General features: G+C 45.1%; 1 protein-coding gene across 2 annotated transcripts in view; it reads right to left on the bottom strand.

The window, feature by feature from the left end:
• Positions 1-297: 297 nt before the first annotated feature.
• The window catches only part of LOC121002080 (tyrosinase-like), a 191,105-nt gene continuing 172,466 nt past the window's right edge, over positions 298-18,936 (bottom strand). For both annotated transcript variants that reach the window (XM_040433378.1, XM_040433379.1), the window contains one exon: positions 298-843. In XM_040433378.1, coding sequence (XP_040289312.1) covers positions 669-843 — 175 coding nt within the window. In that variant the 3' untranslated portion in view covers positions 298-668. The remainder of the gene's footprint in view (positions 844-18,936) is intronic.

The raw sequence follows: 18,936 nt of genomic DNA, 5'->3' as shown, positions 1-18,936 counted from the left end.
AGCCTCTTATTGCTACTTGTCCCAACTTTTTGGGGATTTGTTGACACCGTGAAATTTTGAATCAACGTATTTTTCCTTTAAAATGATACATTTACTCGGATTAAACGTTTGATCTGTCATCTACGTTCTATTACAAATAAAATATTGACATTTGCCATCTCCACATCATTGCATTCAGTTTTTATTCACAATTTGTTTAGTGTCCCAACTTTTTTGGAATCCGGTTTGTAGGAGCCACAGGAGGGCACAGTAACATAATCAGTCATAGTGGTCTGTGGTAATCAGATAGGTTTCCTTATGTGCTGCCTCTTGTTATTGTTACTAGCGCCACGTTTTTGCACTCGGCTGGTGTCACCTTATGGTGTTTTTACATATTTCTCAAGTTGAAGAAGTTTATGGAAAATGGCCAAATTCCAGAACGCCCTGTGATGTTAGCAATGAAATCCGTACAAACAAGGTCTGGAGATTTGATGACTTCATTCCATCATCTACATCACAGTCAGTGATCACAGCAGAGATACTCCCATCAAACTGGTGCCCCGAGTGGATGAGCCACCCCATGGAAACCCATCAAGCAGATAATACAGATAACAGATACTTATATTCATGACAAAATCAGTCCCCAAAAACCATGAAGAACCGAGCTGCCGAAACCTCTGACGAGATCCTCACGGGTAAGAGGAGAACTCATAACCAAACTCAGCCGATCTGAGGATAAGCTCCTTGTTCTTGTAACAGGGGAAGAAAGGGGTTGCACAATCATCTGGTCCTTGTCCAATCTGGTCGTTCTCAGGATAATTGAGAGGCAAAGCCTTGTACCGGGCCATCCATGATTCAAAAATCCTGCAAAACACAAAAGACGATGCCCCGGAGTCATCACGGATAATCCCACCATTAGTTATCAACTAGGAAGAATTCATACTAACTAGGAAGCGATCTGAAGGATGTTGGGGCAGATTTACAAATAAGGTGACACTAGAGCAGGGGTGCACAACCTTTTTTGGTCTGGGGGCCGCATTGTCACATCGCTCTATTTCAAGGGGCCGCAAATAAAGAAATGTTGATCGGCGCTCATCTGCCTATTACACAAGCCAGTGCAAAGTGACTGGGGAGGAGTGATCACTGCCACAGTCGTGCTGCAGATAATCGGTCATCTTTCATCCTGATAAAATATGCAAATCAGCCGACAAATGAGCTATTCCTTGTTTATCGACTGATCAGCTGTGCGATTATACTGGCCAGATATAAGATATGAGCGCTCCTATAAACACTTGTTCCCAGTAATTGTCCCAAATATCGTGCTGCAGCATAGCCACTGAAACCGAAGAGTTATACTTAACTGCTCCCCGCCTCTCCGGTCCTTCGAACTGCCTCCGCTGTTTACACCTGGCAGTGCATGGACATGGTCATACACCACTCCACACAATGACTGGCTTAGGCGGTGATGTGGCCACAAGCAGCGTGTCACTGCTGAAGCCAGTCATTGACTGGAGCCGTGCAAGTGACCATGGTTATGCACTGTCAGGTGTAAACAGAACAGGAACCGGAAGATGGAGGCAGCGCAGAGGACCAGAGCGGAGTGGAGCAGGTAATTATGAATTTTCTATTTCAGAGGCCATGCTCCAGGCCTCATTTTTACCAGAAAAGTAGCGACATTTCCTTCCATCCTGCCTCCTATTTATAAATCAGCGGTTTCCTTCACTGCAGAGGACAGAGCTCACTGGTTATCACCATCTCCTGCCAATCCAGTTATAGGCGTCCTGCAGTAACCAGTAAGCACATTACCTTGCTAGTGGGGAAGGCGCCTATTGGTTAACGCTTGAATGACCAGGCCCGAAAAGGCCTTAATGACCAGACACTTTTTTGTGATTTAGCGCGCGGTGGTTCAAATGGTTGTAACTATCTTATTTGTTGGACTACCAAGATAATTTTTGCAACAATTTTTATTTGGGGGAAACTATACAAAACGTTTTTAAAAAGTATCGATTTTTTCAAACTATAGCTCCTTATTCTTTAAATATGCAAACTGACACCAAAATAAATTATTATAATTAGTTCTCTATTTTGTGTATTTTGCTATATAATATGAAAAGTTTCACGTGAATGGGGCGGTAATGGTGACGGTTTTGATTGGTTTGGGTGTCTTTTCTTTTATGTATGATTTTTTTTTTAACTTAATATATTTCTGCTCCATAATATGTCCCCCAAGAGGTCATAAAAAGACCTTGGGGGACACTGTCACTTTTTTAAATTTTGCACTTTTTCATAAAAAGACTGTGGTGGGACAGTGAACACTCTCTTTTATTAAGCACTTTTTCCTTTATATTTTATTTTATTTTTTAATTTATTTAGTTTTCAAATTTTTTAAAATAATTTTTAAACTTTTTTTTTAAATATATTTTTACCACATAATTTGTCCCCAAGAGGTCACTGAAAGACCTTTGGGAGACAATAAGTGACTTTTTTTTGTACTATTTCTACTGTAACTGGAGCATCCAAAGGAGCCCCAGTTACAGGGGAACCAGCCAGCTGCGGAGGCTTTGTACCAGGGCAGCGCTCCTCTGTTCCCGAGACACCCAGAGATCACGTGATCGCTGGGTCTACACTGCACAGCGCTCATAGAGGAGAAGGCAAAAGCGCTAATAAAGGGGACCCTTTCTGCTCCTGCTACAGTGCACGAGCAAAGCCTGTGATCCATCTGCTGTGCGGCGCTCTGTGCAGAAACACAGCTGATTGCAGGGGCCGCAAACCATGGCTCTGGGGGCCGCAGGTTGTGCACCCCTGCACTAGAGTGCCCTAGAACTGACGGTCACGCCCCCTTTACAGGAAACTACGCTTCAGTGTCCTGGCCTCTTCCAATTAGTCCATTGCCCATTTGTCTCAGAGCTCTTCTCACTGAAGGGGACATTTATCTTTTCTGTTGGTTTTTATGTCTTTACTTTGTTAGGTGGCGGCAGATTTATGAAATGCCGCCCAGTAGTGCAGTGTGTAGAGGGGGTCGCCCCACCTCACATAATAAATGAGACTTAGGTCTATTCTAAAATCCTGTCCTGCCTTTCACCCCAGTTCTACAAGTGGCGAGGCTTACAAATGTCGCAGGAATATGCACCAAATTTGTGCAGTCATCACTTCTTTACGCCACAATACTGGACTTGCACATTTGCTATATGACTCCTAAGGGTTTATATACACCTAGTGATTAAGATGGTCTTATAACTGTCTCAGAATTCCCGGTTGCAGCCAGGGGCAGCCATAGACCTTACAGGGAAATTTCCCAAGGGGCCGCCAAAGCCCTTTTCTCTGCCGCTGGCCAGGTAGATAATTAGCTCTCAGTGGAAATTAACGCTGTGAGAAGATCAGAAACTCATGTATAGTGTTGATCACGAATATTCTAATCTCAAATTTTTATCGTGAATATCGGCACTTCGAGAATTCGCGAAGATTTAGAATATAGTGCTGTATCTTTGCAATTGCGAACATTCTAGATTTTTTTCATCAGTAACCTTCCTTCTTGCTTGTGGGCCAATGGGAAGGCTGCAATATCTTTGTCTGAGCTTAGCAACATCCCTAACAACTAATAGGAAAGTTACCTACCCCTTACTATATAAGAACCTCCCCAGAAGCCATTTTCTGCTGTTTTTTGCAGTTCTGAGAGAGAGAGCAGTGACATTACTGTACTCTGTGCTTTCATCTGGATCCTATTACTTATTCAATTCCATTAGATAGTGGGAGACAGTCAGTGTAGGTTAGATAGTGATATAGTGTAGCCAATAGGTTCTGCTGTCCATACATACATGCTACAGACATAGTGCTGTGATGTCACAACTAGAGATGAGCGAGTCAAAGCTGATGAAATAGAATTCGTTTAGAATTTCAGGAAAAATTTGATTTGTAACAAATGTGAATTTCCTGACGCTTCTTAATAACGGATGCGAATGATGAGAAAATGAAGACGCGGCACTCACCAGATAATCCTTTATTCCTTACTGCAAAGACAACAGACAGGCAGGGGAGCCGATCCACAGTGAATGGCTTGCTCCGCTCCCCTGCCTGTCTGTTGTCTTTGTCTGGTGAGTGCCGCATCTTCATTTTCTCATCATTCGCATCCTTTGGACTTGTGTTTTTGCATGCTGTGCACCACTGATAGATTTTGCTGTTTGGTCGATGTCATACCGTCTGTTGGGGTATTGTTTGCTTGTCTGGTAGTGCCGCCGTGTTCAACTCTTCATTCTACTATTGATTCGCTTCATCATAATGAATCGCATTTTTCATAAAATGGCGGCTACACGTGTGAGGACTGAGCACATGGGGCAAGAAACTCTGGGAAGGCGGGACCACCCAGATTAACATGCCTGCATGCAGCCAATCAGCAGCCAGCCAGCCCGGTAATATCACAGCCCTATAAATACGGCGGCCATCTTAGAGTCAGACATTTTCCAGCGTTCAGAGTGCAGGGACAGATGTGTGAAGGCGCTGGGGACAGCAATTGGAAAAACCTGATTGTGGGAAAAAAAGACAGAAAAAACGATTTATAAGTGCAGGGAAAGGATAGGGAGGAATCATTTCACAGCATCTTAGTGCAGGGAGAGACGACAGAAGGTGCTAGGGACATTGATAGGAAAGCAATTTACAAGTGCAGGGAACGATTATTTGGAGATCCAAATAGCCATTATACAGCTCTGTCATTCCAGCTATTTGTTATTTTTCGCTGCAAGTGTTATGATGAAAAGCCTTCAGTACTACAAGAAAAATATATACGCACTGCACTGTTGCAGTTATTTCTGGTGAAAGTGTATAGGGGCGTATTTCTGTACTACAAGAAAAATATATACGCACTTCACTGTTGCAGTTATTTTTGGTGAAAGCGTACAGTGGCCTATTTAAGTCCAACAAGAAAAATATATTCTCAGTTCACTTCTGCAGTTATTTCTGTTGAAAGCATATAGGGGCATATTACAGTAAAACAAGAAAAATATATATGCACTGCACTGTTGCAGTTATTTCTGGTAAAAGTGTATAGGGGCGTATTTCAGTACTACAAGAAAAATATATACGCACTTCACTCTAAGCTTTTTCTGGTCAAAGCGTATAGAGGCCTATTTAAGTCCAACAAGAAAAATATATTCTCAGTTCACTTCTGCAGTTATTTCTGTTGAAAGCGTATAGGGGCATATTACAGAAAAAATAAATATATATACGCACTGCACTGTTGCAGTTATTTCTGGTGAAAGTGTATAGGAGTGTATTTCAGCACTACAAGAAAAATATATACGCACTTCACTGTTGCAGTTATTTCTGGTGAAAGTGTATAGGGGTGTATTTCAGTACTACAAGAAAAACATATACGCACTTCACTGTTGCAGTTATTTCTGGTGAAAGTGTATAGGAGCGTATTTCAGTACTACAAGAAAAATATATTCTCAGTTCACTACTGCAGTTATTTCTGTTGAAAGCATATAGGGGCATATTACAGTAAAAAAAGAAAAATATATATGCACTGCACTGTTGCAATTATTTCTTGTGAAAGCGTATAGGGGCATATTACAGTACTACAAGAAAAATATATACGCACTTCACTCTGTTTTTCCTGGTGAAAGAGTATAGTGGCCTATTTTCGTCCAACAAAAAAAATATATTCTCACTTCTGCAGTTAGTTCTGTTGAAAGCATATAGGGGCATATTACAGTAAAACAAGAAAAATATATACGCACTGCACTGTTGCAGTTATTTCTGGTGAAAGCATATAGGGGTGTATTCCAGTACTACAATAAAAATATATACGCACTTCACTCTAAGCTTTTTCTGGTCAAAGCATATAGTGGCCTATTTCAGTACAACAAGAAAATTATATTCTCGGTGCATTTCTGCAGTTAATTCTGGTGAAAGCGTACAGTGGCCGATTTCGGTCCAACAACAAAAATATATTCACAGTTCACTTCTGCAGTTATTTCTGTTAAAAGCGTATAGGGGAATATTACAGAAAAAAAAAATATATATATACGCACTGCACAGGGGCGTAGCTATAGGGGGTGCAGAGGTAGCAGTCGCTACCGGGCCCAGGAACCTGAGGGGGCCCAAAGACCCTTGTGCCACATAAGAAGACACCAGTATTATAGAAAGTGCATGCAGGTCAAGTTACACCACTGGCAGGAGGGAAGGGGTTAGGTCAACAATTTGGCTAGGGGTGGGGCGTCTCAATTTTTGCTTCAGGCAGCATGAAGGCTATGTGCCTTCCTGCCCCTAGCCACAAAGTACTGAGGGAAGGGGGGCCCAAGCTGAACTCTTGCACCAGGGCCCATGAGCCTTTAGCTACGCCTCTGGCACTGCACTGTTGCTGTTATTTCTGGTGAAAGCATATAGGGCGTATTTCAGTACTACAAAAAATATATATACGCACTTCACTTCTGCAGTTAATTGTGGTGAAAGCGTTTAGTGGCCTATTTCAGTACAAAAAGAAACATATATTTGTCGCTTTTAGGGGCGTTTTAATTTCTGTGGGGTGGCAGGAGCAGTACCAGCTCCATCAGCAGCAGCCTAAGTCTACAGTCGCTAATGAGTAGCTTTCTTGACCTGCATAGTGAAGAAACTACTCATCAGCAGAAGCAGCAGGTAGACCTGGAGCAGGATCTGAACCAGCAGATGGTGGCATATTTGGACAGCACCCTGCCACCCCACATTGAAGATCCCCTGGAATACTAGGTAGCCAAACTGGATTTGTGGCCGCAACTAGCAGAGTTTCCCAAGAAAAGCTGTCCTGCCCGGCCAGTATTGTGGCATCAGAGCAGGTGTTTAGTGCGGTGGGGGCCATAGTTACCCCAAGGAGAACTCGCCGGTCCACCCAAAATGTGGAGAGACCTGACCCTTTGTCAAGATGAATCAGGCGTGGATCAGCCAGGATTTCCAACCACCAATTCCTGATGCATCAGATTAGATCATCCATGGTGCCACACCAACACTTTGATAAAAAGAGACCGGTTTCTGACTACCTGCCTCAGCTACTACTCTGATGCTGCCACCCGCTTGATGCCACACATCTGATGCCAAGTGCTCCTTCTTTCAGCCACCTTCGTCAGTGGGTACTGGTATTGCCACACATCGCCCCACTCTGTCACCGGGTCACTTTGTGGTCTCCTGATGCAGCTGCTGCTGCCATCTCCACACTGTCACCTTGCCACTCTGTGGTCTCCTGATGCTGCTGCCATCTCCACACCATGTCACCTTGCCACTGTGTGGTATCCTGCTGCTGCTGCTGCCATCTCCACATTGTGTCACCTTGCCACTCTGTGGTCTGAGGCTGCTGCTGCCATATCCACATTATGTCACCTTGCCACTCTGTGATCTGATGATGCTGCTGCCATCTCCACATTATGTCACCTTGCCACTCTGTGGTATCCTGATGCTGCTGCCATTTCCACACTACGTCACCTTGCCACTGTGTGGTATCCTCCTGCTGCTGCTGCCATATCCACATTATGTCACCTTGCCACTTTGTGGTCTGATGATGTTGCTGCTACCATCTCCGCATTATGTCACCTTGCCACTCTTTGGTATCCTCCTGATGCTACTGCTACTCCCATATCCACACTGTCACATTGCTACTCTGTGGTCTGATGATGCTGCTGCTGCCATCTCCGCATTATGTCACCTTGCCACTCTGTGGTATCCTCCGGCTGCTACTGCTGCTGCCATATCCACATTATGTCACCTTGCCACTCTTTGGTATCCTCCTGATGCTTCTGCTGCTGCCATATCCACATTATGTCACCTTGCCACTCTGTGGTATCCTCCAGCTGCTACTGCTGCTGCCATATCCACATTATGTCACCTTGCCACTTTGTGGTCTGATGATGCTGCTGCTGCCATCTCCGCATTATGTCACCTTGCCACTCTGTGGTATCCTCCAGCTGCTACAGCTGCTGCCATATCCACATTATGTCACCTTGCCACTCTGAGGTATCCTCCTGCTGCTGCCATCTCCGCATTATGTCACCTTGCCACTCCGTGGTCTCCTGATGCTGCTGCCATCTCCACATTGTCACCTTGCCACTCTGTGATATCCTCCTGCCATATCCACATTATGTCACCTTGCCACTCTGTAGTATGATGATGCTGCTGCTGCCATCTCCGCACTATGTCACCTTGCCACTCTGTGGTATCCTCCTGCTGCTGCCATATCCATACTATGTCACCTTGCCACTCTGTGGTATCCTGATGCTGCTGCCATCTCCACACTATGTCACCTTGCTACTCTGAGGTATCTTCCTGCAGCGGCTGCCATATCCACACTATGTCACTCTGTGGTATCCTCCTGCTGCAGCCATATCCACATTATGTCACCTTGCCACTCTGTAGTCTCCTGATGCTGATGCTGCTGCCATCTCCACACTATGTCACCTTGCCACCATGCGGTATCCTCCTTCTGCTGCTGCCATCTCTACATTATGTCACCTTGCCACTCTGTGGAATCCTCCTGCTGCTGCTGTCATATCCACATTATGTCACCTTGCCACTTTGTGGTCTCCCGATTCTGCTGCTGCCATCTCCACACTATGTCACCATGCCACTCTGTGACATCCTCCTGCTGCTTCCAGCTCCACACTATGCCACCTTGCCACTCTGAGGTATCCTCCTGCTGCTGCTGACATATCCAGATTATGTCACCTTGCCACTCTGTGGTTTCCTGATGCTGCTTCCATCTTCACATGATGTCACTTTGCCACTCTGTGGTCTCCTGATGCTGCTGCTGCGATCTCCACACTATGTCACCTTGACACTCTGTGGTCTCCTGATGCTGCTGCCATCTCCACACTATGTCCCCTTGACACTCTGTGGTCTCCTGATGCTGATGCTACTGCTGTCATCTCCACACTATGTCACCTTGCCACTCTGTGGTATCCTCCTGCTGCTGCCATCTTCACATGATGTCACTTTTCCACTCTGTGGTCTCCTGATGCTGCTGCTGCGATCTCCACACTATGTCACCTTGACACTCTGTGGTCTCCTGATGCTGCTGCCATCTCCACACTATGTCCCCTTGACACTCTGTGGTCTCCTGATGCTACTGCTGTCATCTCCACACTATGTCACCTTGCCACTCTGTGGTATCCTGCTGCAGCCACCACCTCCACACTCTGTCATTGGGCCACTCTGTGGTCTCCTCATGCTGCTTCCACCTCATCAATATGTCAAAAGTCCACTCTGTGGACTTCTCATACTGTTACCACCCTCCCCACTTCATGACTAGGCCACTATTTTGCCTTTCGGCCTGGCTGACATAATTTATTTGACCTTTCTTCTGATCTGTCAGAAGGAAGGAAAGATTAGACGTTCAACAGATACTGTCTGTGAAACAGCTATAAGGCCTGTATGGTCCAAAGTGGGTACAAAACACAGAAGACATGCAAATATTCCATTCACGTGTCATCTCTGTTTTGGATCCACTCCTGTTTTTTTGGGCATTAGTAATAGTGATGGATTACTGACCAAATGCTGACCGAGTGAAGGTGGATGCTCCACAGACAGGATCCGTTTTTTGGGGGTTATTGTTCTGACGGATCAGAGGAAGGGCAAAATAATCAGTGACGTCAACACAAACTTACTGCTGACACCCTCTCCACTCTGTCGGGGGACTCTACTTGAATAAGTGTTTTAATAGAACAGGTTCTGTAGAAATCTATGTGGAATCAGCTGGCGAAGGTGTAAAAGGAGTGCGCTTCTTCTTGGCGCCAACATCGACCTGTAAGGCTGAGTTCACTCTTGAGTTATTTGGTCAGTTTTGGCCCCCTGACTGCCCAAATACGTGATGTGTGCAGTGATTCTAAGAGCGACGCCTGTCATTTGCACGTCATACGGACAGTGACAGGTCTCACGCAGGTTGGAGGCAAGGAAGGCGTGGATAGTGCGGTCCACACCCTTGTTCCACCACAGGTGAGACAAGCTGGAGGTAATCAGGCTGGCATAAGGCACCTCCCAGAGTGTCAGAAAGGGGGGAGTGTGTTACCTGTAGACAGAGGCCTGGAGGCTGCTGGGCTAGCCGAGAAAGCTGCATGTTATAACCGTGTCTGAACAGCACTCTGGACCTGCTGGAGAGAGCACGGGGGAGGGGGGGGGGCGTGCTAAAGTAGTGCAGCTGCGGAGCCACTTCTTCAACTGACCACAGCGAGAGGGCGAGACTCTGATGCAGTACTCCAATGCCTTACAGGAGACGCTCAATGAAATACAGCGGCGGGACCCAGAGGCCATGGGGGCCTTCCGGGAGGTGGACCTTCTACTAAGATATCAGTTCATAGTGGGGCTCTCCAACAAATTCTTACAGGACAAGCTGCAAGAGATGACCCAGACGGCGACTGACATGACATTCTACAGTATCTACCTAGCTGCCGTGGAGAGAGAGGAAGAGCACATGCCTGTGGTGGTGAGAGTGGTGAGTACACTCATGCTACAAGGGACCGGTCAGGGTCTGAAGAATCTGAGTGCCTGAAGGATGTGGTACAGGCCCTGCGGACAGAACTAAGAGGACTTCGGCTTGAATCATCCCGGTCTCCAGAAATGACCCCAACATCCCGCGCCACTCCACCCAGGGATACCCAGGTGCGGGGGCACATCAAAAGATGGTTTCTCTCCCTACAAAACGTTAAGTTTTCGGTGGAACACAGGGAAGGCCAGTTACAGGGTTACAGGGAAACGCGGATGCCCTGTCCCGGGTACACTGTCTGGTGTGTGTTCACCCCCCCAGGGTTGAACAAAGGGGGGGGGGGTATGTGACACAGTGAGGGGCCGAGCCCAGTAATAATGATTTGTTTCCAGGAGGGAGGGTGGGGAAAGAATTCGCTGGCAGGCAGGCAGGCTGGAGAAAACGCAGGGTGCAGCAGCCGATCGGCAATCCTCTGCGCTTCCTCCCAGGCTGACTGAGGGAAGAGCGAGCATCCGACGTCACTGGGCTCGGCGCATGCCCAGTGACGAGGATGAAGCTCCTGCCCTCAATCTCCTGCAGATCGCACTGGCGCAGCCCTCAGTGGGTACTGCGCCTGCGCGAGAGTTCGTTCGGCCGTGAGGGAGGGGGAGGAGAGGGATGAGAGGCTGTGGGCGGTTAGGCAGTCGGAAGGAAGGCGTTTTGGGCACTGTAAGAGGGGCGTTACTGGGCACACTAAGGGGAATAAAACGCCCCTCTGGGCACCTTCAGGGCTAATTTACATAATCATAAAAGTAGTTTTTCTCATAAACTACTGGACGGATTACAAGATAGAAGAGCACAGACGATTCAAGGTAAGCTGTGCTGCATGACTGCTTTAAAATCTGATTTTGGGTTAGGGGAGGTGACAGAATCCCTTTAAATAGGCAGCTTGGCTCAGAAGCCATGTCTCTGTGTTGGGATCTGGGAGCCTTGTGTCTGGATGAAGGCTTGCTACCTGTTTCGTGTGAAAACCGCTTGGTGCTGCTATGAGCAAGGACTCTTTGAGGCAGAAGTGCCGCATGGTGTGAATTACCACCAACACCGCAAGGTGACTTTTTTGCTTGAATATGACTGCTTGTTTTGTCACTTGCCTAAAGTGTGAATAAAACACTAAACTGTTTGATCCAAAGAACTTGTTGTTGCCTCTGTACTGCATCCGCTAATCCTGTATATCAGAGCAAAACCCCACTATAATATAAATATATATATATATATATCTCTAAGTATCTATACGTTACTATACAGAATCTATACGTCACTATACAGGATCTATATATCCCTATCAGGATCTATATGTCACTATCAGGATCTGTACATCACTATCATGATCTATAAGTCACCATACAGGATCTATATATCACTATCAGAAACTATACATCACTATCAGAACTATACATCACTTTCAGAAACTATACATCACTATCAGAATCTATACATCACTATCAGGATCTATACGTGACTTACACAATCTATACGTCAATATCAGGATCTATATATCACTATCAGGATCTATATATAACTATCAGGATCTACACTCACCTAAAGAATTATTAGTGCCCCCATACTAATACGGTGTTGGACCCCCTTTTGCCTTCAGAACTGCCTTAATTCTACGTGGCATTGATTCCACAAGGTGCTGATAGCGTTCTTTAGAAATGTTGGCCCATATTGATAGGATAGCATCTTGCAGTTGATGGAGATTTGAGGGACGCACATCCAGGGCACGAAGCTCCCGTTCCACCACATCCCAAAGATGCTCTATTGGGTTGAGATCTGGTGACTGTGGGGCCATTTTAGTACAGTGAACTCATTGTCATGTTCAAGAAACCAATGTGAAATGATTGGAGCTTTGTGACATGGTGCATTATCCTGCTGGAAGTAGCCATCAGAGGATGGAGACATGTTCTCATTCTGTTTACGCCAAATTCGGACTCTACCATTTGAATGTCTCAACAGAAATCGAGACTCATCAGACCAGACACCATTTTTACAGTCTTCAACAGTCCAATTTTGGTGAGCTCGTGCAAATTGTAGCCTCTTTTTCCTTTTTGTAGTGGAGATGATTGGTACCCGGTGGGGTCTTCTGCTGTTGTAGCCCATCCGCCTCAAGGTTGTGCGTGTTGTGGCTTCACAAATGCTTTGCTGCAGACCTCGGTTGTAACGAGTGGTTATTTCAGTCAACGTTGCTCTTCTATCAGCTTGAATCAGTCGGCCCATTCTCCTCTGACCTCTAGCATCCTCAAGGCATTTTTGCCCACAGGACTGCTGCATACTGGATGTTTTTCCCTTTTCACACCATTCTTTGTAAACCCTAGAAATGGTTGTGCGTGAAAATCCCAGTAACTAAGCAGATTGTGAAATACTCAGACCGGCCCGTCTGGCACCAACAACCATGCCACGCTCAAAATTGCTTAAATCACCTTTCTTTCCCATTCTGACATTCAGTTTGGAGTTCAGGAGATTGTCTTGACCAGGAGCACCCCCCTAAATGCATTGAAGCAACTGCCATGTGATTGGTTGACTAGATAATTGCACTAATGAGAAATAGAACAGGTGTTCCCAATAATTCTTTAGGTGAGTGTATAAGTCACCATACAGGATCTATATATCAATATCAGAATCTATACATCACTATCAGACTCTATACATCACTATCAGGATCTATACATGACTTACACAATCTATACGTCAATATCAGGATCTATATATCACTATCAGGATCTATATATAACTATCAGGATCTATAGGTCACTATAAGGATCTATAAGTCACTATCAGGATCTATAAGTCACTATAAGGATCTATACATCATTATCAGGATCTATATACCACTATCAGGATCTATATGTCACTATCATGATCTATACATCACTATCAGGATCTATACTTCATTATCAAGATCGATATATCACTATCAGGATCTATATATCATTTTCAGAATCTATAAGTCACTATCAGGACCTACATGTCATTATCAGGATCTATACGTGACTTACACGATCTATACGTCACCATACAGGATCTATATGTCAGGATCTACATGTGACTTTCATGATTTATACATCACTATCAGTATCTGTACATCACTATCAGGATCTATATGTGACTTACACGATCTATACGTCACTATCAGGATCTATATATCACTATCAGGATCTATGCATGACTTACATGATCTATACGTCACTATTAGGATCTATACGTCACTATCAGGATCTATAGGTCATTATCAGGATCTATATATCATTTTCAGGATCTATAAGTCACTATCAGGATCTATATGTCACTATTAGAGATGAGCGAATCGAAGTTGACGAAAATTTTTTGTTTCGCACTGAATCCGAATTTCCTCACGCTTTCTGGTAACAAATCAAATTTTTCCCTAAAATGGCTGCTGCACGTGTGAGAAGAGAACATGGAGCAAGGAACTCTGGGAAGGCAGGATCACCCATAATGCCACGCATGCAGCCAATCAGCAGCCAGCCAGCCCTGTGATGTCACAGCCCTATAAATAGCCTCAGCCATCTTGGATTCTGCCATTTTTCCAGTCTACTTGGTGCAGGGAGAGACGTCAGCAGGTGCTAGGGACAGTGCGAGGAATGACTTGATTGTGGTGAAAAAACTATTTACAAGTTCAGGGAAAGATTATTCAAGGTGTAGAGAAAGGATAGGGAGGAATCATTCCACAACAATCCTATTACACCTTGCTGCACTGACTGGGGATCCAAATTGCCATTATACAGCTCTGTAATTCCAGCAAACCGTTCTTGCTATTGGGGTGCAAGTGCTGTGTGATACAGGCATTAACAGGCTTTATATAACAGGCTTTATATAACTGCACTGCCCTTGTGCAGTGCAGTTATATGTTCTAAAGCATTTTTGGGCTTGTATTAGTGGGAAAAAAGGGCTTATTAGCTGTTGTGTGGTGAAGTGAGAAAATTACAGCACTTTTTTGTCGTGTATTAGTGGCAGAAGAAAAATATATTTGCCGTTCAGCGGTGCAGTTATATGTTCTAAAGCCTTTTGTGGCGTGTTATAGTGGAAAAACTAAATATATTTGTCTTTCAGCGGTGTAGTTATATGTTCTAAAGTCTTTTGTGGTGTGTATTATTGGCAAAAGAAAAATATATTTGCCGTTCAGCGGTGCAGTTATATGTTCTAAAGCCCTTTTTTGTGTGTATTAGTGGGGTAAAAAAAAGGGCTTATTATCCGTTGTGTGGTGAAGTGAGAAAATTACAAATTGCAGACTTTTTTTGGGGTGTTTTAACTTCCTTTTTATTTATTTATTTGATCTAACAGTATGTCATACAGAGAAGTCCCAGGCCCTGCACATGGGAGGGGCAGAGGCCTAAATGTTTCTGGAGCATGCAGAGGTGGCAGCAGAGTAAGGGGCCGTGGCAGCAGGGGTCTCTTCGAGACCTCACCTGTCCTCAACCTGCCTCTGCCCTTTTCTGTTCCTTCAGCCAGAGAAGTACTATATGCTGTGGGCTCAGCTCCACTATAGAGTGAGGACGAGCTACTACAAGACAGCAGCTACTGCCCAGCCAAGATGTGGAGGAGATAGCTGCTGCTTCCTCCACTAGGCGGGCAAGTAGTGATGAGTAGAGTGGTGTGGGAGGTGGTGTTGCGAGCAGTCAGGCTCCTGACCCAGAGGACATCAGTGACGTGCAGACAGTACTCAATGATGATGATGTAGCTGATCGCACTTGGGAGCTGGGTTTCGAAGGGTCTTCATCATCGGGAGAAGAGGGTGGCAATGGGCCCGTGAGGCAGCGGCGGAGCCAGCAAGTCGCTAGTGTGGCTGGGAGTCAGCAGGGCGGCAGCAGTGGGAGGTCGTAGCCAAACGTGCCCAGGGTAGATGACCCGCTTCGCAGGAGCTTACCTGCCTGGAAAGTAGCGGTGCATGGGTTCACGGAAGCAGTAGCAGTAGTAGTCAGTCACTGCATAGTGTTGGGGGTAAAATCACCTACTCGGCGGAGTGGCAGTTTTTTGTTAAGCCGCCAGAGGACGTGAACATGGCCATATGTAGAATCTGTGGGTATAAGGTGAAGTGTGGCCCCCAGAAGGTGAAGCCTAATCCTAACCCTGCGTCAACATATGCAGCGTCACCATAAAGTGGCCTGGGAGAACCGTGACTCCGATGTGGTAGTCCAGCCTGCCGCAACAACCGCTGCATCATCCAGTGGCACGCATCCAATTTCATGCAGTTAAGGCTCCACCACCTCAGCCAAAGGGAACTGTCTGTCCTTCCCATCATCTGCTGGTCCTGATGCTCCTGCTCCTCCTCGTCAGTCATTCCGTCAGCAATCGATTACCGAAGCGATTGGCAAGAGACAACATTATGCGTGCAATCATCCAACTGCGCAGAAGCTGAACGTGCTCCTGGCCAAGTTGCTGGTGCTGCAGTCCCTCCCTTTTCCCTTTTTGGTGGACTTTGCACCTTTTAGAGAACTGATGGCTTGTGCCAAGCCGAGGTGGAGAGTCCCAAGCAGTACCAGCCCTTCACACACATGTAGAACAGAAGGTGGGCCAGTCCTTGAGCCTGTCGGTGTCTGCCAAAGTGCACAGCAGCGCCGACGTGTGGAGCTGTAACTACGGTCAGGGACAATACCTGTCCTTTACGGCCCACTGGGTGAATTTGGTTCCTGCACAGCCACACCAGCAACTTGGCTATGTGATGCCGCTTCCGCCTCCACGTTCTCACGCTGTTGGTCCTGCGGCAATGTCCGGCTCTGCCTCCTCATCCTCCACCGTGTCCTCAGCCTCCACTGCAGGGACAACACCACTATGTCATAGGGCCACTCTGTGGACTTCTCATGCTGTTACCACCCTCCCCACTTCATGACTGGGCCACTATTTTGCCTTTCGGCCTGGCTGACTTCAGAAGAAGGGTCAAATAAATGATGATCTGTCAGAAGGAAGGAAAAATGAGATGATCCTGTCTGTGTAGCAGCTGTAAGACCTGTATGGTCCCATCAGAATTGGCTTATGATTTGGTATCCAAAAGCAGGAGTGGGTACAAAACACAGAAGACATGGAAATATTCCATTCATGTGTCATCTCTGTTTTGGATCCACTCCTGTTTTTTGGCATTAGCAATACTGATGGATTACTGACCAAATACTGACCGAGTGAAGGCAGATGTTCCACAGACAGGATACGTTTTTTGTGGGTTATTGTTCTGACGGATCAGAGGAAAGGCAAAATAATCAGTGACGTCAACACAAACTTACTGCTGACCCTCTCTCCACTCTGTCGGGGGCTCTACTTGTATAAGCGTTTAATAGAACAGGTTCTATAGACATCTATGGGGAATCAGCTGACGATGGTGTAAAAGGAGTGCGGTTCTGCTTGGCGCTAACATCGACCTGTAAGGCTGAGTTCATACTTGAGTTATTTGGTCAGTTTTGGCCCCGTGACTGCCTAAATAAGTGAAGTGTGCAGTGATTCTAAGAGTGACGCCTGTCATCTGCACGTCATATGGACTGACAGTATTATTTCACTACCACAGCAGACTCCCTATGTGTGTTAGTGCAAGGCACAGTGTTCTACACCACTATAAAGGCTCTCTGCAGACAGGAAATAGACATTTTTTTTACTCGATTTGCGCGAATAAATTCATAGAAACATAGAAACATAGAATGTGTCGGCAGATAAGAACCATTTGGCCCATCTAGTCTGCCCAATATACTGAATACTATGGATAGCCCCCGGCCCTATCTTATATGAAGGATGGCCTTATGCCTATCCCATGCATGCTTAAACCCCTTCACTGTATTTGCAGCTACCACTTCTGCAGGAAGGCTATTCCATGCATCCACTACTCTCTCAGTAAAGTAATACTTCCTTATATTACTTTTAAACCTTTGCCCCTCTAATTTAAAACTGTGTCCTCTTGTGGTAGTTTTTCTTCTTTTAAATATGCTCTCTTCCTTTACCGAGTTGATTCCCTTTATGTATTTAAAAGTTTCTATCATATCCCCTCTGTCTCTTCTTTCTTCCAAGCTATACATATTAAGGTCCTTTAACCTTTCCTGGTAAGTTTTATCCTGCAATCCATGTACTAGTTTAGTAGCTCTTCTCTGAACTCTCTCTAGAGTATCTATATCCTTCTGGAGATATGGCCTCCAGTACTGCGCACAATACTCCAAGTGAGGTCTCACCAGTGTTCTGTACAGCGGCATAAGCACTTCACTCTTTCTACTGCTTATACCTCTCCCTATACATCCAAGCATTCTGCTGGCATTTCGTGCTGCTCAGTACAGATCCCTGTGGAACCCCACTGGTAACATTACCTTGTTTTGAATGTTCTCCATTGACAACCCTCTGTTGTCTGTCACTCAGCCACTGCCTAATCCACTCAACAATATGGGAGTCCATCCTCAATGACTGCAGTTTATTGATAAGTCTTCTATGTGGGACAGTGTCAAAAGCCTTACTAAAATCTAGATATGCGATGTCTACTGCACCTCCACCGTCTATTATTTTATTCACCCAGTCAAAAAAATCTATAAGATTTGTTTGACATGATCTCCCTGAAGTAAACCCATGTTGTTTTTCATCTTGCAATCCATGGGATTTTAGATGTTCCACAATCCTATCCTTTAATAGGGTTTCCATTAATTTTCCTACTATTGATGTCAGACTCACTGGTCTATAGTTGCTCGATTCCTCCCTACTACCTTTCTTGTGAATGGGCACGACATTTGCCAATTTCCAATCTTCCGGGACGACTTCTGTTACTAATGATTGGTTAAATAAATCTGTTAACGGTTTTGCCAGCTCACCACTAAGCTCTTTTAATAATTTTGGGTGTATCTCATCAGGCCCCTGTGACTTATCTGTCTTCACCTTAGACAGCAAACTTAGAACATCTTCCTCTGTAAAGATACATGCATCAAACGATTTAATAGTCATTCTTTCTAGTGGAGGTCCTTCTCCTTTTTCTTTTGTTAAAACTGAACAGAAGTATTCATTAAGGCAGTCGGCTAGCCCTTTATTCTCTTCTACATACCTTCCGTCCTTTGTTTTTAATTTAGTTATTCCTTGTTTTAATTTCCTTTTTTCATTTATATATCTGAAGAATGTCTTATCCCCTTTTTTCATAGACTGAGCTAGTTTTTCTTCTGCCTGCGCTTTAGAAGTTCTTATAACTTGCTTGGCCTCTCTCTGCCTAATCTTGTAGATTTCCTTATCTTCATTGCTCTGGGTTTTTTTATAATTACAAAATGCTAGCTTTTTATTTTTAATGATTTGGGCCACTTCTGCTGAGTACCACATTGGTCTCCTCCTTTTTTTGCTTTTACTGACGAGTCTAATGCAATTTTCTGTTGCCTTCAATAATGCACCTTTTAAGTAGTCCCATTTCTCCTGGACTCCATGTAATCCGTTCCAGTCTGATAAGGACTCATTTATGACAAATTTCGTATCAAAGCAAATTTTTTTTGGGATAGGAATGCCAGTCACTTCATGAACTATCTTGT

The sequence above is a fragment of the Bufo bufo genome, chromosome 5 (assembly GCF_905171765.1).
Source record: "Bufo bufo chromosome 5, aBufBuf1.1, whole genome shotgun sequence".
Taxonomy (NCBI): Eukaryota; Metazoa; Chordata; class Amphibia; order Anura; family Bufonidae; genus Bufo; species Bufo bufo.
The sequence above is the reverse complement of the archived record's forward strand: the minus strand, read 5'-3'. Positions and strand labels throughout refer to the sequence as shown.